Source organism: Ambystoma mexicanum, chromosome 1p (assembly GCF_040938575.1).
Source record: "Ambystoma mexicanum isolate Mex_15411 chromosome 1p, UKY_AmexF1_1, whole genome shotgun sequence".
NCBI classification, from domain to species: domain Eukaryota; kingdom Metazoa; phylum Chordata; class Amphibia; order Caudata; family Ambystomatidae; genus Ambystoma; species Ambystoma mexicanum.
The window spans coordinates 269,693,513-269,720,575 of record NC_090921.1 but is presented as its reverse complement, the minus strand read 5'-3'; the positions used below and the strand labels follow the sequence as shown (position 1 = coordinate 269,720,575).

The 27,063-nt window shown below is 47.5% G+C and overlaps 1 protein-coding gene across 4 annotated transcripts in view; it reads right to left on the bottom strand.

Annotated features, from left to right (window-relative positions):
- The window catches only part of MED11 (mediator complex subunit 11), a 213,460-nt gene that overhangs the window by 64,733 nt on the left and 121,664 nt on the right, over window positions 1–27,063 (bottom strand). For 3 of the 4 annotated variants that reach the window (XM_069646600.1, XM_069646594.1, XM_069646597.1), the window contains one exon: window positions 8,163–8,291. In XM_069646600.1, the coding sequence (XP_069502701.1) occupies window positions 8,163–8,247 (85 nt within the window). In that variant the 5' untranslated portion in view covers window positions 8,248–8,291. Of the gene's footprint in view, window positions 1–8,162; window positions 8,292–17,098; window positions 17,121–27,063 lie in introns of those variants that run through there. The other variant, XM_069646591.1, reaches the window with a different exon arrangement.

The following is a 27,063-nucleotide window of genomic DNA, read 5'->3' as shown; positions in this document are numbered from 1 at the left end:
GTTGTTACTTTTAAAGCACTCGGAATAGCACTGGCCAAAGTAACAAGACATTCTACCTTCTCAGAGCTGACCTACCCCCACTTATTCCATGAGAAACATGCGGCTATTGTGGGAAGTACAATTGTGTATTTAAGACCAAACTACTAAGGAATCCCCCTCATCCCCATGGTCTTGAGTATAAGACAATATCCTCCACATTAATATGATTTCATCCTCTCTCAAAATTTAGCTGCATGTAGAGCACTCAACCCCAGTGGCCAGCATAATCCCACGCCGAACTGGTGTACCGCAAGAGAATCCCCAATATCCTTCTCAAACAGTGCCATCCATTCATGAATTACCTAATCCTTTATGCTTGGTGCCAACCAGGACAATCTATCCCCTCATTGGTTATGCCCTGCCTCTATGAATAGAGGGCTTATTTCAGGCAGGCAATCCTATGCCACAAGCGCTTCACTCATTGAGCTGGAAAAACTAGGCTGCCACTTTCCTCTCGCTACAATCAAGGTGTGTGGCCGACTGACTGGGGATAAAGTCATTCCACATGATCTCTAGTGACACACCTGTGGGGGGATTAGGGCTGGTGATGGTCATGCTCTTATTTATTTTATTTATGCATTTATTTCAGCATTTAGAGAGCACACCTAACCCGGAGGCATCTGGGCGCTGAAATTCCTAGGAGGTACATACATGTTATACATAGCAGTTGAATTAGCATACATGATATCCATAGTCATACATAGGCAATCACGGAGTGAGTATAGGATGAAGTAGCATGCAGGTTATGCATAAGCGAACATTTTAGGTTATATTTTATTTAACAATAAGAAAAGAGAAGACATGCAGGAGGAACAATGCTCTTTTGATCACAAAAGAATGTACAATACATAAGAAATCACATTTAACAGGAACTGGTGAGCTTCTTAAAATGGGTTGAGTTTGAAGGACATTCTGGCCAGGCTGTGCAGGGGAGTAAATGGAACAGTGACCAAGGACAACGAACATTGGACATTTTATAAGTGCAGATAGGTTGTACGGCCAGCTGTGCTCTGGATGTGACCACGATGGGTGAAGTGCTAGAGTGGGGGCAGAGGATGTGAGGGATAGAGGCAGGTTAGAGGTGAGGGACAAATGTTAGCTAGCTAGCAGGCAGATGAGACGTAGGTTAAGAGGGTAACTTGTAGGTGAGGAGGTCAACTTTTAGTTCGGCGTTGAACAAATTTGTGTTGGCTGTTTTTTGGATGTCCTGGGGAAGAGAATTCCATGGAAGTGGAGCAAGAAGAGAGAGCGGAAGCGAGAGGAAGCACAAGGAGGACAAGGAGCCATGAGAGTAGTTGAGGAGACAGTGAGGAGACAGAGCAGAGATTACAAGAAAGCTTGTAGAGTTGGATAGAGGGTAGATACAGTGGTGCCTTGCCATGGCTACATTTGTTAACAAGGACCAGAAATGTAAATCTGGCCCTGTTTTGCATCGTCAGCCATCCAGCAGCTTTCTGACGGTACAGGGAAGTAGGTGTAAGGTGAGTGAGTGAGTGAGTGAGTGAGTGAGTGAGTGAGTGAGTGAGTGAGTGAGTGAGTGAGTGAGTGAGTGAGTGAGTTCAAAGAGTGTCCTGGCAGCGAAGTCAAGAGGGCATAAAGCACAGTTGGGGAGACAAAAAGAGGAAGCTGCACAGTAGTCCAGTTTAGAGAAGGCAAGAGTGGTTAAGAGATGCTTGGTGGTGTTGAATGGAAGGATATGCCAGATGTTCCTAATATTTAGAAAGTTGAGGCAAGCTGCTGTTCCAGTTTTGGAGATGAAAGTAGAGAAGGTGTAAGAACGGTCACAGATGATACAGAGGTTTCTACCTGAAGAAGAGTAGGAGAGAGTGTCAAATGGGAACTGGATAGGAGAAGATGAGAGAGAGCTTTTGGCAGGTAAGAGCACCTATGATTTGGTAGAGTTTAACATCAGAGAGTGTGAACCCATCCAATATTTAAAGGCAGATAGACGGTTGGAAAATTTGATAGAAAGATCAGAGGAGAGTTCAGGAAAAGAGAAGAAGATGTGGGCGTTGTCCGTGGCGAGTTGGTACGAGCAACCCAAAAGAGGAGATTAGTGCCCCAAGAGCAGAGGTGTAGAGTTTAATGTGGAGCGGACCCATGACAGAACCTTGTGGAACACAAACTGTTAGAGGAGTGAGTTGAGAGGTGTTGTTGCTACAGGAGACAGAGAATTGGCATGGTGCAAGGTAGGATTCAATTCAGGCATGGGCTCAGTCGCAAATCCAAAGAGGAAAGGGCATTAAGGAGATCAGAGAGATCGACCGTGTCAAAGGCAGCAGACAGGTCAAGGAAAATTCAGATAGAAGATAGGTTGGAATGCTTAGCAGAGGTGATGAAGTTGGACACATTAATGAGAGCAGTTTCCGTGGAGGGACAGAAGCAGAAACCAGCTTGAATGGGGGATCTCGATGGTTGTGGATTCTTAAGAAATTGGTACGATGGTTGAACACAACCCTTTCAAGCACTTTAGAGTGGTGCGGAAGGAGAGACATGGATGAAAATTAGCTGGTAAATTCGGGTCAGCGCCTTGCTTTTTTAGGAGAGGGATGGCTGTGGCTGTTTTAAAAACATAGGGAAAGAAAGTGGAGTCAGAGGACAGGTTGAAGAATTCAGCGGGGTGAGAGACAACAAAAAGGGCAATGCAATAGGCTTGACTGAGGTGCAAGAGGGTGTGAGGGGGCACAAGAGGAGTTAACCTTCATTAGTAGAGATAGCACTTTGTCATTATTAGTGTGAATAAAGTAGGAGATAGAGGCAGAGGATGATGGTAGAGTAGGAGCAAGGAGTGTGAGGGAGGTTAGGAGAGAGTCTAATTTTGGAAATGTTTGCAGCAAAGTATTCTGCTAGGTCATTAGCTATGAGAGTGACATTGATAGTCATAGACTTAGGAGAAGTGAGGAGTGAATTTAGGTTGGCCTATAGCTGGCAAGTATGTTTGGAATGCGAGGGTCAGGTAGAATTCCCTTTTGGCGCTATCAAGAGTGGACTAGAGTGTGTTCAGGGCAGATGGGTAGAGTTGCAGGTCCTCATGCGAATGGATACGCCTTCATTTGCGCAGCAGTCGACATATGTCTGTGAGGAGAGAGCATATGAACAGGGTGACCCATGGTTGCGGAGGTATTAGCATAGTTGACCCAAAACATTTCATCAAACTGACATTTTTTCAGTCAAATTTAATTTTATATATATTTGGGGTGGATAAGGGTCTAGATTAGGTTGAGGGGAAGTGGGGGACCTGCGGGGGGTGCCACCCCGCATTTTAGACCGAAGAAAAGGTCAAATAAATCTGATCAAATGTGATTAGGTCAAATGTTTTAGGTCAAATATACCCAAACCGGTTGCGGATGTGGAGACTTAGGGACGAAAGTAAGCAGTGGGAAGTGAAAGGAAAATGAGTTATATATCAGGGATTGGTAGCTGGAGAAGGCAGTGTTGGTAGAAGAGGCATTACATGTGAAAGAAGACAGTGAGAACTGTAGGTAGGAGAGAAAGGGGGGGTGGCAGAAGGTTTACATTTCCTTTTAGTTGATAGGTGAAGCAAGTGGTGTGGTGGAAAGGTCAGAGGGTGGAAAGGAGATGGCGGAAAGGAGATGGTGGCGGAACCAATTGAGTGATCAGATCTGGATGGTGTGACAGTAGTATTAGTGGCTGAGAAAGAGGTGGAGATGAATAAGAGATCCAAAGAGTTACCCCTGCCTGTGGGGGTAGGTAGGTTATGGATAGAGTAGAGTGTGTGGTCACTAAGGGAAGACTGAAGTTCAGATTTTTGAGAAGTGGTTGGTGAGGGAGGTTACAGTCACCTATGGGAATGAGGCGATGTTTAGTGTAAACATAATCAAGAAGTTGCCCAAGATCATCAAAGAATGGTCCGGTATACAGGGTAAATCCAAGAATGCCTGGCGACATTCTACAAGACACTCTTATACATCACAAAACCAACAGACACAGAATATAGAGATGCAAAAAATACGTAGCGACGCTCGGGATAACCTAGGCCGGGATATCATGGAGCAAGTGGTAAGGGGAGTTATCGGGGTTCTTCCACCAAACAAGGCACCAGGCTCGGACGACTACACAGCAACATTTTATAAAATATTCGCAAATACACACGTACCGCACCTAACTTACCTCTTCAACACATTTAAAATCACAGGCAGCATAGGCCCATCCATGGAGGAGGCTAAGATGACCGTAATCCTCAAACCTAAAAAAGACCCAACGGAACGTACCTCCTACAGGCCCATTACATTAATCAACATGGATGCGAAAATCTACACAAAGATCCTGGCGAACAGGCTAGAGGGGCTTCTCCCAGACCTGATCCACCCGGATCAGGCGGGATTCATAACAGGCAGGCAGACGGCAGATAATATTAGGAGAGTGGCACACTTGCTGGAAAAAACTCAGAAAACAAGCAATTCCTCAGTACTCCTATCACTCGAGGCCGAAAAGGCATTTGACCGCGTGGAGTGGTAATTTCTGTTTCGGGTCATGGGGAAAATGGGCCTGGACGGGGACTTTCTCAGAATGGTGCAAGCCAACTACCAGACCCCATCAAAACAAATAGCAGTAAATGGGACCATGTCATGCCCGTTTAGTCTGAGCAGAGGGATGAAACAGGGGTGCCCTCTGTCCACGCTGCTCTATGCAATCTATTTAGAACACCTCCTACAGGTGGACCAGATACAGGGCATACCTTTCGGGGGACAATAACACAAGGTTGCACCTTCGCCGACCACATGCTGCTCGCAGTAACAAAACCCCTTGAATCCATCAGGGCCACCAGAGTCCTGCTGGAGGAATTTGGAGAGGTATCAGGCCTGCAGATTAACATTGGTTACCTCACACTGGGGCCCGAGCACCATGAAGCCTTGAGAGCAGGAACACTGTTTATGTGGAGCACAGATGTGGATCAGGTACCTGGGAATTCAGATCACCTCAGCTCTTTCAGGACGGTATGCAGCTAACTACCCTCCTTTTTTGAAGGGAATAAAGCAGGACTTCCACAGATGGAGGAACCTCCGGATTTCGTGGTTGGGTCTGGTGGTTGGGGAGATAGGCAGCGGTGAAGATGGTCACCCTGCCACGCGTGCTATACCTATTCCAAGCAATCCCACAGGCGGTGCCAGCAAGCTTCTTTAAGGAGCGGCGGAAACTGACCAGTGAATTCATTTGGGAGGGCAAGAGTGCAAGGATTAATAGGCACTTACTCATTGCCCCAAGGAGGGAGGGAGTGCTGGCTATACCCAATTTCCAGCAATATTACGAGACCACGCGCCTAAGAGTGATCAGTGAATGGCTGCGGGAGGGGGAAGGAAAATAGTGGGTCAAAATGGATAGGGCAGTGGCACAGCACGAGTTAAAGGAAGTGTTGTGGTTACCAAAGCAGCATAGGTAGGCCGAAGCACATATACGAGAGCACCATCACGAAACTGGTAAAGGACAACTGGGACAAATTGGTGGAAACCCAGGGTATCACAACCTTCCCATCTCCCTTCACACCTATCCAAAACAATGGGGACTTCACGCCCAGGATAGAAAGGGGAGCCTTCAAGCAATGGCAGGAGGGGGGATGCAGCAAATTGTGGGACATGTTCTGGGTGGGAGAGATCCTTTCATTTGTGGAGTGTAAAAAGAAATCGCTGTGGGAGAAGGAGGGAGACTTAGATATGCACAACTAAGACATTGGATGGTAAACCCGGCAATCAAGGAAGCAGCCACCAGGAAGGTAACGCAGTTGGAAATGTTTCTGCTCTCGAATGACGGCGCTAAGGGACTCCTCTCAAACTTATATAGGATACTTGACGATGCCACTCCCCATCAACACTGGCCCTACCAGGCAGAGATGGGAGCAGATATTGGCAAAAGATATATATATATAGGGAGGAATGGGGGAAATTATGGGGTAAGATCCCCAAACTAGCAAGAGCGTCCCAGTTGCAAGAAACGTGGTACAAAATCCTCTTTGGATGGCATTATACGTCTGCCCGCCTCCACAGGATATAACCAGGTGCATCGGGGGAGTGCTGGAGTGGATGCGGAAAGGAGGGCATGGCAGAACATATCTGGAGGAAGTGTCCGAAAATTGCACCATTTTGGAGGGAGGTAAAGCAAGCATCGGACCACTGGGGGGTGGGGGGGTGGAGGGGGAGGGAGTGACGAGAGAACCAAGAACCCGAGAGAAAGCGAGAGTGGTACTTACCCTGGCAGCAATGACTATAATTGCACAGAGATCGAAGAGCACATACATAACCACGATACAGGATTGGTTGCGCAAAAGTTTGGGAATTAGTAGCCCTGGAGTGGGATACATACGCCATGAACAGTAAGGTGCAAAATTATGCAAAGGACTGGGGAGAGACCCTGGCTTTTCTCAAGGATGACTTTCGGATTGTATGGGGCCCTCAGTGTCTTAGTCTCTTGGAATTGCAGTGAACAATATTGAACCGTATACTTCAAAGCAAACAAGGGGAAGACCTGAACTTGCCCGGTGGGGGATGGGGGAGGTAGGGAGGGGGGACAGTTCGTGGAAATGTTTAACTTGTTGTAAACTCAATAAAAAAAAATAAAGACAAAAGAATGGTCCGGTGGGACAAGGAGGGAGATAGATGGCGATGATGTGAACTGAGGCAGAGCAATAGTAGAGATGGTGAATTCAAAGGAAGCAGGAGAGGACGTGGCATTGGAGATTTGTGAAGCATTGAGGCAGGAAGAGAGTAGGTGTCCGACACCTCCACCTCTGCCGGTAAGTCAAGAAGAGTGAATAAAGGATACTTTGAAGTCGTCGTGCAGGGCCACCGGAATGGCAATGTCAGATGGAGAAGTCCAGGTTTCAGTGATAGCGAGAAGGTTTAGGGTAGGAGAGTCCGAGTGAAAGTAGTCGGTGATAAAGGATGTTTTGTTGCATACAGACTGAGCATTCCAGAGTGCAATGTTCAATTGATGAGGTAAGGAAGAGTAGAGAAGTTAAGTCTCACAGGATGAGAAGCGAGGTAGATAAGTGTTAGAGGAGTTATGGTTAGCTCGTCTGCTTTGTTGGAAAGAGGTGGAAGAGAGAAGGAGTAGTGGGAGTTTCGAGTTGTCCGTTTTATAATAGGGATAGGAAAGGAGGAAGTTGTAGCGTGATTGGAAAAGCATAGGGAGAGGCGAGTATGAGGAGCAGCAGGTGGAGGTTTATGAATGATGGTGGTCAGTGCATCAGGGTACAGAATAGCTAAACTGGCATGTGCCACAGCTGAGAGTTGATGCCTCAGCATTCCTATATGTAGGAAAAAAGTGTGGAATGTTTACATTGAGTTCAAAGGGCACCGAAATGAGAGGCCTCGACAGCCAGGTGTCAATGAAGGCTTTTTTGAAGAGGTCTTTTTTGAGCGAGTGTTTTCATCTACCAAACCTAGGTTCAGATCTAATTGCTTTAGACTACTTGTACCAGTTTTTAGCAATCCTGCACATGTCTGAGTAGGTTCTCATCTATGGAGGTTTCAGCTCTGGTGGTAGGGTTTGGGAAGTGAGGTTATGTACTCGGGCTCCATACGGTGCATTCCAAGATCAGGCATGAGATACAATGTTCCTTGGGCAGCCGGTAAATGGCTTTTAGGCCGGCATGGTTGAGTCTCAGAATCAGTCTGTAAGGACACAGTGGTTTCTGAGGATTATGTTCACCTTAGTGTACAGTTCATCGGCCACTTTATGGTTCAGCTTGAGGAGGTCACCTAACCATATTACCGGTGGCCACCCTTCTCTTGTGTAGCGGCCCACTACGTAAGAATTGGATCCATAGGCTTCCTCCCACTCTTCTGCTAAAAATGATTTGGACACGTGCACATCCTTGAAAGATATAACCTCTTCTTACAGGTCTTCTTGTTAGATGTCGGGCTATATGAAACTACTTGTACGTGCCCCAAGATTCTCAGTTATTGCTACTGAAATTGATATTTGGTGTAACAGTATATTTTATTACTGCTTCTCCTTTTTGCAGTCATATCCTTTTTGCTTTCATTGGTTCAATTTAATGTGGTTTGAATTGTGTAATGCGTTTAAAACAGTAAAAATGTACTCTCCCTAGTTATCATGGTACCTCAAACCATTCCATCAGCCTTAAACCAATTGGTGCCACCTACCTGCACTTTGTAATATGGATGCAATCTCCTTTTCAATATCCTCCAGCACTCGCAACCTTTCATTGGCTAGGCTGTAGGTGGTCATTGCATCAGTGGAGAGAGCACATACAAGCCAGCAGTACTGCAACCCTGCACAGTGCAAAGACATGGGGGGAATTAGTAACAAAGTTAAAATGGTACAATCGTCTTTACACAAAGTTATCACAGGTCTTACACTAGGGAAAAGCAGCAGAGCGTAAGCTTTGATGAATACATAGTATCCTATTTTTATATAGCACTTCATGCATGATTTCTCACACCTCTAACAGCTATAATAAAAAGGTGTTCTAATCACGCAATTCTCAATTTATCAGCCTAAAAATGAGGAAAGGCCGAGTCTGTTCTGTCTGGATTCAAAATTAAACAGTGGAAGCTGGATCTATGCACGAAGAGAGTGCTTTAGTCGTGAGCTAGCCATGTAATCATAGCAGAAAGAAAAGAATGAAGTTATCTAGTGGGTGGATCATACAATGAAACAAAATCTTACTGCAACCTTTGAGTAATAAAAACCTTACTATTTATCATCCTCCTCACACATTAACAAGTCAATATCAGATGAGCAGCGGGCAGTCACAGGACTTCCCCCAGAGTAAGGGCAGTGTTGACGCAATGTTGCAATTTAACATGTGTTCAGTGTAGGTAACTGGATTGATATAGATGTTACTATAAGTGTTACTTTATATTTAGTTTGGATACATTTTAGATTTGCATCATGTAGCAACATAATAGAAGTTGTGGGGACACAATGTAATTGTGCAAGGTACAACATGCAGTTCTTAGAGTGGGAAGCTAGGAGTTTTATGCATGTGAGAAAGAGAAGTCTGTGAGGGGAAAGCCACTCGAGAGGTGTGGTGGTCCTGAAGAATGTACATGTGGGATTCGATAATGGTTTAGATGGGAGACATGTTTGGGATATTAGTGGAATGGTGTTTGTTGCAAGTACAAGGAAATATCACAGATCACTCATCACCCATAGCTGGGTTTTGTGTAGGCTGCAGAGTTTAGTTTGCGGAGGTGAGCTTTGCATGGCCTGAAGGGCTGAATGACCAGGTCAAGGAAGGAGGAATGAAGCAAACCACATTTGGGCAGCTGGCAATAGCATAAAATGGTTACTTGAGGTGAAGATTAAATGAAGTACCATTGGGCCGTGTGTTTACAACTAGATGGCTTTGTGGATATGGGGAACAAAACTTCCTGGGAGAACGGAGTCTTCTTGTAAGGTCCGGCCAAATGGTGAATCCAATTAGAGTTAGTTATTAAAACGCATTTAAGGGATGCTGAAGGGTAAAGTTTGCCTGTGTTTTATGGATTTTGTTAGGGCTCTTAGGAAGATAAGCAGTATGTGTGCTTGAGGCTGTATGATCTGAGATGGTAGTCGCAAATAAGATAACGTGAAGGAATGCAGAAGGAGTAGGGACGCCAACGCTTCTGGGACGATAAGATGAGTATTGTTTTATCAAAATCATGGTTGTTTCTCTCACTCCTTTTAATTGAAGTGTTCTTGTAAAAGCCTTGCACATCATGTACTGGGTTAAAAGCTTCCTACCAAATGGGACAAGTTATAATTTGAATTGTTTTTAGATAATAAGGAGATTATGTTTAGAATATCATGACTGATTATGTAAAGAAAGCACGTAGGGAAGGGGGATTGTGTTTTGTCGGTATGTCCAATGGGGTTTGAGAACGTAGGGGGATTAGATTCCCTTGTACAGGGTTAAGCCAGTGGGATTTTGAGGGATGACTTGTAACAGAATATGTGTGATTATGTAAATTGTTCAAACTTTGTTGAGCACTGGAAAGAACTGGTAGTTTCCAGCTTCAGGAGGCTGAATAATCCCTTCAAGCTGAAAGCAGGCAATAGACTTCCTTTTCTGACAAAGTGCATTTACTCTCCGTTGGAGCGGTTTTTTCGCATTGGAATCTGGAGTCACATTCCTACATTTGGTGATCCGCGATGCGATTTTCAGGCCCTCAGCTCTGGGAGGTTTCCTTATTGCACACTCAGCTGCAGCACCTGTCTTCAGTAATCCGCTTCCGTGTACATCAACAATGGCCTGAGGTGCCATGTTGAGTAAAGACCTGCCTGTTGGCTGAAGCAAGGTGCTGTAGCCCAGTTATGCAGGTCATTTGAAGGGACACAGCTTTAGAGAGCACTTTTTGAGAAAACCTAAAGGGGGGTGATTAGAAGGGAAAAAGTTACTTTTTAATTGCTGGGATTGTGCAAGAGGATTTTGGAGTCAGAGAGGTTAATTGAAATCAAATGAAACAGATTTGACTCATGAATGTGATGGTATGGTGAATTGTATGTTGTAGGTCCTTTTTTCAATGTTTTTACCTTGTTTATTATTGGTAGTCCAAGTAGTGAGAAGAGATCTTGCCATAGTCGGGGAAAGTCAGTGTTGTAGTAAAAAGCGCTGCACTAGTGATAAAGAGAGCATTGTACTCCTTTGTGCACAGGTGAAGGAGATATATTAATGATGAACAATGGTGATTGTGTTTAATTGATATTATGCTGTTTTATGAGTAAAAGTGTTTATGTGGATTAGTTTTCAGTAAAGTGATTGTGGTGTGAGTGAGAACGAGGCGAGCAATTATTGATAAGATTAAACATTTCGGGGGAAATGCGTTGACTTTTGTTCTGGAATCGTAGTCATTTGTGAAGGGCAGCCTGATAGTTTTTTTGTTCAAGTATTGTCTTTTTGTGTATTGTTAGCTAAAGGTTGTTTGAGTATGTAGACTCCACTGGATCATGTATGCCAAATGCTTCCAAGATACAAGAAAGATTCTGAAGTACCACAAACAGTCCGTTCAAGAAACTAAAGGGGGGGGGACGTATGATAAAGGGGTGTTGGAAAATATGTATATATTTAAAACAACCACAGAAAGAAATTGGAGAAAAGAAGGAACATCTTAGAGCTGTGGTGGATGTTCGAGGAGGTAGGGAAGGCCCCTGGAGATAAGGTTGGAGAAATAGGTAAGGCAGAGTGTCAGGAATGTTTCCCGTCTAGGGAGATCGAGACAATTGCGAAAACAATCCTGCACTGAAGCAGTCCGTCTTCCCTGCTCATTGTTCTACGGAGGTGTTAACTTTAAAAACCCACTCCACAACACGGAGCGCCGCGCAGTGTCAGGAGCGTTTCCTGTGTTCCCTGTGTGACCATGGGACCTGGAAACAAAACAAAATGCTCCATGATGGCCACTGACCATATAGACACATAACCGGAGTGGGCGAACAAGGTCTTACTTCAAACGAGATAGTAGGCGCAACTATGTTTGTCAAAACCAACGGCCAAATCCACTGAGATAACATGCGTCTTGACACATCCTGATGGGGACATAGAAAATGATGATAAAAACGGCAGTGGCAAGACAGAGGCAAGAACTTGTCCCTTTGCTATCCCCCGGCCCGACACCAAAACAAAAGCAGAACTGGGTGGTGTGGGGGGCGTAGTGTCGCAGTAAGCAAAGTGGCTGATAAAGGAGCAAACTAAGGATGGAGAAAAAACAACTCCACCGGTAAGCGCGAAAGCAAGGTGCACCTTAACCATTGTACAAGTACACTCAGATCAGACACCATATTATGAAGAGTAGGAAACTGATGTGCATAGCTTTTTTATGGTGACTCTAGAGATCCCCAATTCAACATTTGGGTCAGCTTTACAACCACCCCAGTCACCTCCAGTCGAGGAAAATTTCCAAGCACATGCCAACGAAGAGTGTGACTGTAGCGACACGACAGAGGATAAGATGAGATAACGTGAAAAAAAGACCCTCTTGAAGAAAACAACAAAGAGGAGTCTTTCTCACTAGTTATTGAAGGCGACAAAGAGCAAATGTCAAACACAAGACATGTAACCCGAAGTCAGGACTTCGGAGTAAGCAACGCATCAGATGTGGATGTGCACACCGCTGGTGTTGAATGCCAAAGTCAAAAAACATTGCCAGAAGCGACAGGAGGAGCTATCCAAAATATCACCCTCATATTACCAACACTATCAACATTAACAATATTATCAAGTCAGAATTTGGAAATTATAGTCCACAACAACTTCAACAAACTAAAACAGAAAGATCAATCAAATCAGCAGTATAAGCTCAATGAAGCGACTCAGCCCACACTGGATCCCTAGGTGTGGCAGAGAAATTGTCAATGAATATTGATGAGATCTCCCTTAAGCTAGAGAATGACAGAGCGAGTAAATTGAGACAGTCCCTCCAATCGGACATCAGTGTGAGTAAACAGACACTGTTAGTCATTCCTTCAAATAAACGTAGGAAACTAGACTTGTATACTTCCCCCTGAAAGAATTGCTCACAAACCACTGAAGGAGTAAAAAGGGCAAAAACACTGACTGGTTTCACACATCTATCTCCCAAAACAATGTGAGTAGCAACACCAGTCCTCAAACATCAACAGATTCAGATGAGTCAGCAAACGAGAATATTCGAAGGTGAGAAGGATTGCTACTATTCGAACATAAGCCCACAAAAGTACAAAACCTCATTTAAATAAGTCAACACAGAATGTACATTTGAGTATTATTTTGGCCTTAACAATATCTTTGGCCCCATTCTTGAAAATGTACGAAAATATCAATGATAATTACAAAGATCAATAAACCCGAACTACCATGACACACTCAAGTTGGGGTATATTGAATCTTTCATTTCTATGATTCACGACAAACTGAACCAAGATTCTGAGAGAGCAAGCATGACTCAAAAGACTTGATATAACTAAAAAAACAGAAGAAAAACTATTGGCCGAGGTGGTTCGAGAAGCCTTGATATTGCTAAAAATGAACAGGAAAACGACCATGGAGTCATGCGAAACTCTCGGCACAAGTACAGTAAAAAGAAGAAATGGGAATAATTCAAATTGTACAGAAACAAGCAGTCAGACGGAAGTCCTGGACACCTAAAACAGTGCGACGGGAATACACATGGTAAACGTTTTAACATCTCCGACACTGCCTCAAATTCAGCAAGTAATCCCACAACAAAAGCAGTATCAACTTGTAAAATAGATCTGAAGGAGCAATAACTCTGGGCAACAGATGAACATGATCTGACCAGTATTCCCTCTACAGCTGCAGAGGCAGAAGGACCAGTATGAAACCCCATAGCTATAAGATCACCACGAGCAGCGACAACAGAGGGGGAAAAAAAAAACACATCTCGAAAGAAGAAACAAATATTCAGACAAAAAAAAAAACTTCAGCAAGGGAAAATAGCCAAAATCCAATGGATCGCAAAGGTTTCTTCGCAAACTAAAGTCTTGTCTTACTCAACAGAACCAGCAGAGACAATCATGACAAACAAGACCGCAGTAATAAAACAGAGAAAATGCTCATACACCAACCGGACAAATTGAAAAAAAAGTCAAACTTGTGTCCATCTTAACACCTCTGAAGAAGACATGTTAAATATGATGAACATCTCAACTCATGACGAAGAACCATCAGATGATGAATATGAAGAGCGACATCCCCAACATGTAATAACCTCAAATCAGCTGTGCATCCTTGGGCAAACTGGAGATACAGATCAAATGGATAGACGGGTTCTGTGTGAAAAAGATCCTTCAATGCCACCACATAACTCGTTCCTCACGGTATCAGAAAAAAAGACAAAATCGACACAAAGGCATGGAGGAACAAAATCAGAGATCACTGAGAAAACCACGATTAAAACATTCAATACTACAATCAGACAATAACAAACTGAAAACGACATCAGAAACACCTTGATTCTGCAAAGTAATCAGAAGACTCACTAAAGAGATAGAAAAAGACTTAACAAGTAATCAACTGATACTGGAGCAGGTACCATTAATGAATGATGGCTTAATACTGAATCGCCACAACGTACGACTGCTCCACCATGTTTTGATGTTTCAGATGATATCACTATAGTAGAATTCATGGAACAGCAGCAAAGCGACCGTGTTCGACTACACATCCAATCAAGAATGATTTATGACCTACTACTTGGCGCTTCGCAGTCTCCATTACCCATGGGCTTCCATATAATTGAATGAAAATTGAAACCGGAAAATGACAGGAAGCACAAATATACTAACAGAGAAAAACAAATGTCGGAGCACTCAAGAGAATCAAACCTTGGATTGGAAAGACCCAGACTTAATGTAGAGCCTTCGATGGTGCATGAACAAACTATTGAAAAAATGGAAGAGAACCATCACCCAAATCGGGAGAGATTTCATAAATCTCCACTAAGTACAAGAGAAGTATTTGATAAGACTAAACCACTAAGGATTACGTTCAACTGTATGAAGGCCACAGCGAGAGAGATAATCAAAGAAAAGAAAGAGAAACCAAAATATTTAGAGCAAAACTCATGGAGTTAATTGGCAGAGGCACCCACAATTGGAAACAAAAAATAATGTCAAGAACAAGAGAGGACAACCCTAATTGGATCATGCAACACCAGGAGATTTATCCATTTATTTGCAAAAGATGAATGCTATCTAAAGTGATTTGATATCCTATGCTTACAAGAGACGTGGACAAACAAAATGCCGACCACGGATAGTTTCAGCATTTATATTAACCCAGCAATAAAAAGGAAAAAAGGGAGACCAATGGCAGGATTGTTGACACTTGGAGACGGAATAGTTTTCCACATGACGGAGATACAAAACCCAAGTCCTTCCATCCAAATAATTGTCTTGGAACCTGCTAAGGAAGTAAGAGAAACAGTCCAATCGTTATTTTTAATCAACATTTACTGGCAACATAACGCAGCTGGATCAGCTAGATTCGTAAATCAAATAACATCCATAGTTGATTAATATAATGCTGCAATGGAGAATCCAAGCATCACTATGTGGTGATCTGAACATCAACTGCTAAGCTTCTTGTCTTGGAGCAGAGATAATTACTAATAATGCTTCTTCAGAAAAAGCTAACGTATCTAAGATGTGTATAATAGAAATGGAAGAGCGAAACATCTGCATTCTGAACGGACAGACCGCAGGGGACATTCTGGCGAAGTCAACATGGCGAAGAGTGCAACAAAAATTCACGCTTCATATGTAAATCAAAAAATAATATCACTTCATGTAATCCCCAAGAACAATAGTGGTCACGACCTGCTCAAGCTAGGATGCCAATTGCGAGAGAACGTCATACAAAGACAACGGAGGCAAACAGTCTTAGAGCCAGGAAGAAACAGCCTCTGCTTACATCCCACAAATGTGGGCCCGCTGCACAAAAGAGTCTAACAGGCAATCGAAAAACAAACAGGAGTAGAGTACTCATCAATGCTTCATGAGTATACTGAAATAGAGCAAGGACAGCGTAGGCTCGGATTTAAACCGAGACATTCCCACGATATAGAAAGACTGCTACAAAAAAGGATACAGTGGAAAGCAGATGCACTGCAAAACTTCCTATGTTGGAAGGAGCTGAACAGCACAAATAAATTTGATAAAAGAATAGAAACTGCCTCATCTTGCATAAGGGCAACATGGCAATTCGGAATCCATGTTGCAAGCACTATCAAAGAAAAATTCAAGGGAATTTTGCAATTACTAAACCACATGAATACCTCCCAACAAGCACTACAAAGTAACATGGTTCCAGAAGAAGCTTAGGTGCGATATTATGATGAACTAAGAGAAGAAAAAAGAAAAACCCAAGATCCAGACTTGCCAATTGAAAATAAATGGAGTATTGAATTCAATAGACACAATAATCTCTTGCTGATCAACAAAGCCAACAATTTGAGAGGTCTGGGTCCCGAAGGATTGAGTAACCAGAGGCTGAAGGCAGCTCCAGAACATTGGGCAGACTTGTGTGTGACCCTGTTCATAGAGATAGTTGAAAGGAAAGAAGTCCCAAAGTCGTGGAAAATAGCAATTATGATTAACGTATTTAAGAAGGGCGAAAGGTCAAACCCAAAGAACTATCGACCAATAGCACTATTGGACGTACTTGGAAAAGTATTTGCCTCATTGCTACTGATGCATCTGAGAAGCTGAGTGCAAAGATCATTAAATTACGACTGTCGGCAGACAGGTTTCGTTAAAGGTGTTGGCTGTGAACTAAACCTGCTGTTGATTAATCCGATAAAAAACAAATCAATCCATGACGGAAACAGTCTATCTAGCTTTCATAGACCTGGCTCAGGCCTTTGATAGCACTGATAGAGAATTACTATGGGCTAAACTGAAAGAAATTGAATTGCCCAGTGAGCCTCTTGTCAGATATCAAAGCTCTACATTCAGGAACAGCTGTAAAAATACAACTGAATCAAAGTGGCCTCTTCTCAAAGGCAATCAAGACCTACAGAGGTGTCAAACAAGAATGCCCTCTAGCCTCTCTGTTATTCAATGTATTTATATCGGATCTTAGTGAGGCAATGGAGAAGTGTAATTCAATCCCTCCAAAAATGTATGGCAAATCTTTAGGCTGGATGCTCTATGCAGACGACCTAGTTATTACAGACCAAACTCCCTTTGGTTTACAAAGAAAACTAGAGGTGCTACAAAATAATGTTGAAAGTAATGGCTTCAAAATCAATACTGCTAAATCTGTGATATTAATATTACAGAATTTATAAGGAAGGAAAAAGCAGATCCTTTTGCTGGCAATTGGGGAAAGATGTGCTGAACCAAATGAAGACAACAAGATAACTTGGAATGTGCATAAACTCGAATGTAAACAATGCCCCTTGGGTTGAAGCCATCAAGTCTAAAAGTAAACATCTCATGGCACAAGGCAGCATAATCCACAGGAAATAAGAACAATTCTCTAGCATGGAAAGTTGCTTTCTACAAACAGAAAGTGGTCCCTACACTACTTTACTGGGTTGTTTGTGGGAATTCTGGGCAACATTAGAAGGCAACTTATCGAGGAAAATATTACACTTACCAAGATCGGTTCCCACAATCATCATACGGTATGAACTTGGTCTGCTTTCAATGAATGCAAGAGTAACATGGGGATCGTTATCTCTGTATAGGAAAATAATCATGGAGTCAACACCAAAGCAGTTTGAAATACTGCAAATGGAAAGCAAGTATAGTAAGGAACCGATCCTAAAGAAATAAGACTGATCAATGCATCAAAATCCTGGAAGACATCAGATGATCTGCTCAAGCACTAAAAGCAAACCCTGAATCAGTCCAAAAAAAATGATGGAAGGAAGATTAGACTGCTGATCAAAAGCAGAAATGCATGTTTTTTGGACACTTGAGCAAAGAGGCAAAATCCTTAGATACACTGGGCCTCATTACAAGGTAGACGGTCCGGTAAAATCGATGCCGGTATTACCGTACCGGCATAGTTTACTGGACCAGAGTATTATGAGCCGCGATGCCGGTATCGGCAGGGACCCACTGTCACCGGCCGCACCCTTGCCGGTATGAGTGGCGACACGCGGCAGTCGTGCCAGCGACACCGGCATGCCGCAGTTAAGTGCATGTTAAGAGGTGCACGGACATGCAATTACCAGCATGGACAGGCCAGTAATAACAGATACAATGATTCCATTAACACCGGCATCACAGTGCATGCGTTAATAGGAATCCGGTATGTAGAAACCTGCCACAGGTGCACACAATCAGCACAGGTGGAGGCAATGGAGTCTGGCACAGCACAAAAGGAGCACTCCTGCACACCACACCCCTCCCAAATCCACAATGCTACCATTAGCACTTACAGTACTGGAGCTGGAGGACATGCATGCACTGCTACTCTTTGAGGCGGCAGTGAGCCAGAGAATGCAGCGGAGGCGCAGGAGGAGAAGGAGGGCGAGATTGGGCCAGCACATAACCATTGTGCAGGCAGTTGTTCCCCGCAGGCTGCCACCAATCCCTCACCTAAGGCCATCCCATTCAACCTAACCCCTGCTCAGATCCACACCCTGTACCGGCTGGACAGGGACACTATCACCACAATAGTGGACCTCATTCACGATGTACTGGTGAGATTGAACAATATCCATTCAGCCAGGCCCCCCCACCCCACTTGCTGAAGGTAGTGTCTGTGCTACACTTCCTTGCCACAGGCACTGATCAGCTCACAGTGGGGCAGTTGCATGGAATCTCTCAACCCTGTTTCTCTTGTGTGCTCATCCAGGTGCTAGTTGCACTCCTGAAACACGCAAGCAACCACATTAGTTTACCACGGACTGCCACACTCAATAATATCAGTCACTGCACTCAGTCCACAGGTACACAGCAGATCAGCATGCCTGTCATGTCACCTTAAGGGACACCTCCAAGTACAATGGGCCAAGTATGAAAACGATCGAAATCGGCAATCATCGACTACCACCAAGACATCATTGAGAGGAGCAGGACTCATCCAAAGTACCCCAGTTCCACCATGCCAACCTCCACCCAACCGTATCACATAAACGTAATCTTTCATCCGCGGCCCATACCACCAATGTAAATCTGACCTAGTCATATGGGGGAAGGTGTTGATGGACATGTACATGGAGACATGAATAAGTAGAATGCATACTGGGGATACCACTGTGTTAGATGAAGCCAATTAGGCAAATGTGCGATTATCCACTGTCCATTTCAACATTTTAACACATCAATGAAATCTGAGGCCATCATGGACATTTGGACTTGATTTGTGAGTGCAGGCTCACATTGATTGGTCCTTGGGGCGGCAACTGCACCCATACCCCCACCTATGGATTAGCCATAAGTACACTTACCTGGGTCATCGAAAATGGTATGCCATGTGCAGTTATGAATCCTTAGTTGCATCTAGTCATGAACACTGCACAGGCAGTGCAAACATGGAATTACCAAATTAATCACAAGTACCCTTTCTCTTGCTCCCATGCAGGTGATGCCGGGTTTCCCCTGAAGGGCTGGCTCATGACCCCCAACATGCAACCAATCAACAGGCATGAAGAGGACTACAACCATGCAACATGCACGCCCACGTGTCACCATTGAGCAGACATTTGGCCTGTTGAAGGCCCCGTTCCGCTGCCTCAGTAGGTCCGGGGCGGGGGGGGCCCTCATTTACGGGCCAGAGAAGGTGGGAAGAATTGTTTAAGTATGGGCCATGCTACACAACATGTGGATCCCGCGCAACGTCCCCCTGCCCCCTGACATGGACATTGTGCCACCTGAGGATGAAGGAGGAAGATGGTGGAATTCCTCAGCGGCATAATGTAGATGATGGACATGCGACACAGCAAGATTTAATTGGCCACTTCTTGTAATGGACTGAAAAAGAGAATGCACTGGGCATGGGTCACACTGGAAACTGAGCACTGTACATAAATAGACAAACACTCAAGAAGCACATACATAGTTGCATTACTGAACTACCACTAGTGTCCAGTTAAAGTGACCCCACACCCCTCCACCACTACCCAGACCTAATACCTCCAAAACCCCCCTCCCCCACAACACCTTCACAACTACTCCAACCCCACATGCACTTTTAGGTTCTCCTATTTACGGCCCCTTTTTGGGGGATGGGGCGAGCCTCTGTGCTGCAAACAAGACGCTGGGAGTGACGCACAGGGCTCGTTTCAGTCGAACTGGCCAGTGTTGTGCTGGATGATGGACCGGGTTGGGGGGTTGTGGTGACATTATGTTGTTCTGCAATAGCAGTTGCCAACTGGCTGATGGACTGGGCCATAGCAGCCATGACTGCATTTCCTTCTCGCACACGCGGGACACAGCTCTGCTGACCATTCTTGCATTGTCTTGCAGGGCATCCTGCATGGTCTGCCGTGTGTGCTCTGCCTCTGTCACATACTGTGTGACCAAAGCCTGCATCGGCTGTTGCTGGCCTTCCATCCAGGTCCGGGTAGTGGCAAGGGAGGCAGGCTCCGACGGCCTGGGCGAGTGAACACAGCTCCGTCAGAGCCATCTGTTGCTGTGGTATTGATGTTTGCCTGACTGGGTGCCGGGGGTTGTGCCTCCTGCGGCTGGTTTGCCACTGGAGATTGGGCCTCCTCCAGCTCGCTGGCCACTGGTGAATGGGCCTCCTCCAGCTTGCTGCCCACTGGTGGATCAGACTCTTCCACCCGATATGCCCTCTTGCCTGCAGTATTTGTGGTTGACTGTCGGGGTTCCCTGCTGGCAGGTGTTGGTGATCTGTCTGCTGGTTAGCCTGCGTTTCCTGGTGGCTGGGGGCCTGTGCAGTTGATGTAGAGGCACGCTCGTGTCTTGCGGTCAAGTTGCCTGCCACCTGGCTGGAGTCGATGGTTTTGCGTCGGCAGCGACGTGCAGCGCTGGAATGGGGTGTGGTAGCTAGTTCACCCTCGCCGTCAGTTGAGTTGCCTGTGGGGGATAGTGAGTCAGGACATTAGTAATGGGTGTGCATCCATCTGACATTCATCAATGCTAGTACAGAGTCATGTGCATTGTCATGGACATGTCTGTGGGCCTGGCATGGTGCACACAGGAATGTGGGGTGGGGGGGGGGGTGCAGTCTGGGGGCATCGTTGTCGTGCGGGCATGGAGTGCGCAGTGTGTTGGCTGGGGTTCTGGTGGCTTGGGTGTTGTCGCCATGCCACAGGGTCTGTGTGCCATGTGGGGTTTGATTGTCAACGTAATGTGTTCCCATTGTGTGCGTTGATACACTGATGTAGGCACTGCGGGCATGGACATGTTGGGTGTGCCAGGTGTGTGACTGGTGTCACTGATGTGTGCATCTTGCCATGAGGTGGATTGGGCCATGTGGTGGCAGAGCGGTGACGGCAGCTGTTGCACAGTGATGTAGGTCTGTGCATGCAGTTGGTACTTGTGTGTGCATTACAGGGGTCTTGTGGGGTGTGTCAGTGGGGTTTGTTGCCCGTCTTGCTGGCAGGTACATACTTGCGTGCAATGAGGCTGTCGGTGGGTGGCAAGGCAGCAGGGATCTGGTGCCACTGACTTGTCATTTGGATTTCACCATTGGCATTGGGGATACATGTGTGTGATTTAAGTTACAGGCACTCACCGGCATCTCCAGATGACGCTGCTCCCATCTCTGCATCTGCGACCCCCTCGATACTCTCCATGTGTATGACGGTGCTACAGGTCTCCTCCCATGGCTGGAGTTTTATGGGGGATGGCGCACCGCCGCCAGTTGCCAGCCCCTGGAGGCGCTCGGCAGTGAGGCGGTTATGGGCCCGGAGACATAACTCGTCCCACCTCTTGCGGCAGTCTCTGACAATCCGGGGTGTTGTCCCCACCGCAGACACTTTGGTGGCCACTTCCTCCAATATCGCCTTCTTTCTCAACTGTGCTGGGCGGTGCAGATCGTCTCCAAAGACCACGTTGGCATGCTAGACTAGTGTACCCGCAACCATATTGAGCTCCTGCCCACTAAAGCGGGGTATGCGCCGACGGACGGTTCCTCCTCTTGTCGATGACATTATGCTCAGTTTTCTGTGCAGTTAGATTGGCAATAGCACTCGTGTGGGATGAGAATTGGAATGGATTGTGATTTTAAAGCTGGCCGCCAGTGCATTTCCCATTCCAGCGCGATGATGTTGCTTCCGGAACCGGTATTACCGGCATCGGGGTACCAGTAATTACAGCATCGTCGGTGCTGAGGTCGGTGCCTGTGGCATCAACGATGCTGGTATCGATGGCCGTTTCCGGCATGCGTGTGCACGCCGACTCGAAATCTACCCTAGATTCCGGCAGCAGTGCTACATGGACACGGTAGCACCGGCATGCCAGTAATTTCTTTTTTTTTTTACCGGCAAACTCGTAATAAGGCCCACTGCCTAAATATCTGGAAAAATTCCCGAGCCCATATCATTGAAACATATTCATGAGATTTCGCCTAAACCTATTTCACATGAAATAAGTTTTAAAGAGCAGGAGATTAACAACTTTTGAAGACGAAAATTGTCGACTATGCTGTAATGCTGCGGGAACACTACAGCATTTAACCTTATATTGTCCGAATTTGAGGAACTTAAAGACACAGTTCTTAGGCAACTATTTTAGAGCGACCACTGTTAAAAGGAGAAGACTGGTGGGATCTTGTTTGTTCAGGATTAAACCAAAAACGTATGTTTGCCCTAACAACATTTTGGGAGAAAATGTTTAAACTAATTGAAAAAGAACTCCCAGGAGGAAACACTAAAATATCCTTGGAGCAAATCTGAAAAGTTTAAATATAGTGAGATGATGAGTTTCTAATAAACTAAATACGGAAAAGATAAGGAACAAGTTACTTACCTGTAACTGTTGTTCTCCAGCATGGTTCTGGCATGGATTCACATGCTCATGAATATTCCCCGTCGTCAGGCTGGGAATCCTCGGTAAAGAAAAAACCAGTATCAGTTTTGTTTCTGATCTGTCTTTCGTAGTAACAACCAATCACTGGTCTCTGCGTCATACTGACCCACAGCCAATGACTGCCCTCTACCTAAGCACCGCCTCTGGTAGCCATCTTCAGATTTGGAAGCACGTGAAGTGGCAGTATGACCAAGTGAAGAGCCGCAGAGGGGTAGGCGGGAGGGTTCGCATGTGAATCCATGCCAGACCCATGCTGGAGAACAACAGTTACAGGTAAGTAACTTGTTCCTTCTCCAGCATGGGGTCTGGCATGGATTCACATGCTCATGAATAAAGAATACATAGCAGTACACACATGCACAACCACGGGAGGTGGCAAAGGCTCAACATTAAGCATTACATCAAACTCAACATTAAGCATCTTACCTCCTCACCAGGCTCACCTCAGGCGAACAGGTTGCGCAGCATTGCTTGGCCGACCCTGGACTCCTCCCTGGAATCCCGATCGACGCAGTAGAATTTCGTGAAGGTGTGCGTCGACCTCCACGTAGCAGCCCTGCATATGTCCAGCAGGGGCACACCAGAAAGGAACGCCGTGGTAGCTGCGATCGCTCTGGTGGAATGGGCTCTCGGACGGCCAGGCAGCGGTCGGTTTGCCAACCGATGACAGTACATGATACAGCCGGAGAGCCATCTGGAAATGGAAGCCTTCGAGAGAGCCTTCCCCTGATTGACAGGTCCAAAGTTCACAAAGAGTTGTGACGTCTTCCGAAAACACTTTGTGCGGTCCACGTAGAACTTCAGCGCTCTAGCCACATCCAGCGAGTGCAAAGTCCTCTCAGCCGGCGACGAAGGCGACGGGAAGAACACAGGCAACACCAAGGGTTCGTTGAGATGGAAGTCCGACGGTACCTTGGGCATGAAGGAGGGGTGCGTCCTGAGCACTACCCTCGTGTCGTGAAAAGTCAAGTACGGGGCCTTGCAGGAAAGGGCCTGGATCTGACCCACCCGTCGTGCGGAGGCAATGGCCACAAGAAACGCTGTTTTCCACGACAGAAACTTCAACGGGGCCGAGTGCAGAGGCTCGAACGGAGGTCCCATGAGCTTGGTCAGCACCACGTTGAGCTCCCACGCCGGGGCCGGAGCCTTCACCGGCGGGAACGATCTGAACAGTCCCTTCATGAACTCTTTCACCAGACGAGACCACAAGGACGTCCGGCCCGTGGTTCTGGTGTATCGGGAGATCGCAGCAAGATGAATCTTGATGGACGCGTGTGCCAGTCCAGCTTTGGCCAGCGTCAGCAGGTACGGCAGCACCTGGGGAGCCGTAATCCGTAGAGGGTTAATCTTCTGTGCATGGCACCAGACAGAGAACCTCTTCCATTTGTGTCCGTAGCATTTAAGAGTCGAGGACGCCCTGGCCTTTGCAAGAACCTCTCTGCAGTCGGCCGGTATGTCGTATCCTCCAAACTCTAGCGCTGCAGGAGCCAGGCCTGCAAGTTCAGCGATTTCGGGTGGTGGTGGAGGATGGCGCCTCCTTCCCTGGAGAGTAGATCCGCGTCCACCGGCAGCTTGATTGGCGGGGACGCTGACAAGTCCAGAAGGTCCGGGAACCATATCTGCCTCGGCCACGCAGGTGCGACGAGGATCATCCTGCACCGTGACCTCTTGAGCTGGTTGACGAGCCGGATTAGCAGTGGCAAAGGAGGGAACGCGTAGAGGAACAGGCCCTCCCAGGGGAATGAGAAAGCATCGCCCATGCTCCTCGCCTGGGGAAACCTGCTGGCGAACAGGTCGATCTGGGGTGTGCCCCACCGTCGGAAGAGGCGATCCACTAGATCCTGCCGTAGTTCCCACTCGTGGCACGAGCGCAGCTCCCTGCTGAGTGAGTCGGCGATGGTGTTTTTTATCCCTGCCAGATGAAACGGCACCAGAAACATCCTTTGGGCGACGGCCCAATGCCACAGGTCCTGCGCCTCCTTGGACAGTGCTGGGGACCTGGTTCCGCCCTGTTTCCTGATGTAAAACATGGTGGTGGTGTTGTCGGTGAAGATCCTCACCACCTTGCCCTTGAGGGACGGAAGGAAGGACCTGAGGGCCCAGAACACTGCACGGAGCTCCAGGACGTTGATATGGAGGGACTTCTCCGTCGGGAGCCAAAGGCCTCTCGCGTGCAGATTTTCGGTGTGCGCTTCCCACCCTTCCAGGGAGGCATCCGTGGTCACTGTCTCCTGGTGGTCTGGGGTCTGGAAGTTCATGCCCGCCGTCAGATGCGCGCGGGTGCCCCACCACCGGACCGCTCGGCGGAAACTCTCGTCGAGTGTGATCCTCTCCTCGAAGTCGCCCGTCGTTTGGATCCAGCGCACGTCCAGGAACTCCTGCAACGGGCGCATCCGGAGCCTGCACATGGGAATGAGGTAGATGCAAAAAGACATCATTCCGAGGAGGGACTTGATGGACCTCACCTTGGCCGCGTCGGAAACCAACATCCGCTGTACCTTGCCCAGGATGGACCTGGTCCTTTCCTCCGACGGGGAGGCCAGAAGGGACACTGTGTCGAGCTTGGCTCCCAGAAACAGTGCGTTTTGCGCGGGTACCAGGTGGGACTTGGCGTAGTTCACGGAGAATCCCAGGTCCGTGAGAAGTTGGACGGTCCTTGCCGTGTGCTCCACGGCGAGCTCCCTCGTCTTGGCTCGGATGAGCCAGTCGTCCAGGTAGGGGTAGACGTGGATCCCCTCGCAGCGCAGCTGCGCCGCCACCGGTGCAAGGCACTTGGTGAATACCCTGGGTGCCGACCGAAGTCCGAAGGGGAGGGCTTTGAACTGGTAGTGACGCCCTTGGACCACAAACCTGAGGAATTTTCGGTGCCCCTTTAGGATGGGAATATGGAAGTAGGCATCCTCCAAATCCAACGACGACAGGAAGTCTCCTTCCTCCAGCTGACCCAGGACGTGCTGGAGGGTGACCATCCGGAACTTCTGCGCCTTGATGAACTTGTTCAGACGTCGCAGGTCTAGGATGGGGCGCCATCCTCCCGTCTTCTTCTTCACGAGGAAGTATCTCGAGTAAACTCCGGAGCCCCGAAGCCTCTTTGGGACGAGTTCGATGGCGCCCTTCCTGAGCATCGCCTTTACCTCCAGGAGAAGCTGAGGGACGTGAAGCTCTTTCCTGGCCACGGGGGGGACGCGCGGGCACCTTCTTTGAAACTCGAGCGCGTGGCCCCGGGCTAAGGCCTGCAGAACCCCAAGGGCCCGGGCCGTCTCAGTGTCCGCTTTAATGGCCTGAAGGGAATCGTCCACTGTTTTCCCAAACAGGTTGTTCCCATCGAACGGCATGTCCAGGACTCTGGTCTGTACGTCTTGACGGAAGTCCGTAGCCTTGAGCCATCCACGCCGCCTAAGGCACACGCCGTTGCCCAACTGGCGAAACCCAGTGTCGGCGATGTCCGTCGCAATAGTGATGGCGTGGTCCGACGCCACCTCACCTTCCTGTAGGATCTCCAGGGCATCCGCCCTCTTGTCGTCCGGTAGGAAGTCCAGCAGGGGAGCCAGTTTGTACCATAGCTCCCTGTCGTAGCGGGCCACGATAGCCAAGGCGTTGGCCGCTTTAATCGTCGGCGCTGCAGACGAGATGACCCTGCGTCCCATAGCGTCCAATTTCTTTCCCTCGCCGTCCGGTGGGGAAGTCGATGTGGAGGCCGCATCCCCCCCCCGCTTTCTTCCTGGCCGCCGCGGAGACGACGGAGTCCGGGGTAGGCTGCGCCCAGAGGCACAGGGGGGCCGCGTCCGGGACCCGGTACTTCTTCTCGTACCGGTCTCTTCTAGCTGGCGTCGTGGAAGGGTTCTTGAGGAGGGCGAGGCCCTCATCCCAAATGTCGTCCAGTAGAGGCACCGCGAGGACCGTCTTCCTCTTGGCCTCGCGCCGTTGATAAAGGAATCCTTCCTTTTTCTTCTCCTCAGGGCAGAGTTGGAAAAGCTCGGCTGCCCTGGCGATCATGGAGTCCCTGGTGGGAGGTGACGACGGTAGATCCTCGTCGTATACCTCGTCGTCCGTACCCGTCGCTGCCGTGTCAGTCCCCGTATCATCCCCTCGGGTGGACGGGGAGGAGGGCTGGACGGGGCGCGACGGCTGAAAAGGAGGTGGAGGGTGAATCCTTTTCTTGGGCGGGGGAACACCAGAAGGTCCCGGTTCGGGATCCCCCGACGGGAGAGGTTCCTCCGTCGGCAACGGTAGTCTCGTCCTTATCTCTGAGCATAAGGACTGTATAGCCAACAAAATGGCCGCCGAGTTGTCTTGCGGCACTGGCCGAGGGGAATCCGACGGGCGATCAGGGGCCCCGTCGGCACCCTCGACGATGTCATCGTCACCTGCGTCGGGATCCATCCCGACGGGCCGGTCTTCTTCCACGCCAAGGCCGTGGCTTAAGACCTCGATCAGCTCTTCCTCCGAGGTTGAAGCCGAATCTACGACGACGCCCTGCCCCCCCTTTTTCTTCCCCGCCGGGGATTTCACGGGGGTCCTATCGATGGGCACAAAAGAGGACTCCCTCCGAGGTGGCAGGGAGACTCTGAGCCCCGAGGTCGCCACCACTGGTGTAGCCTCCACAGGCTGAGC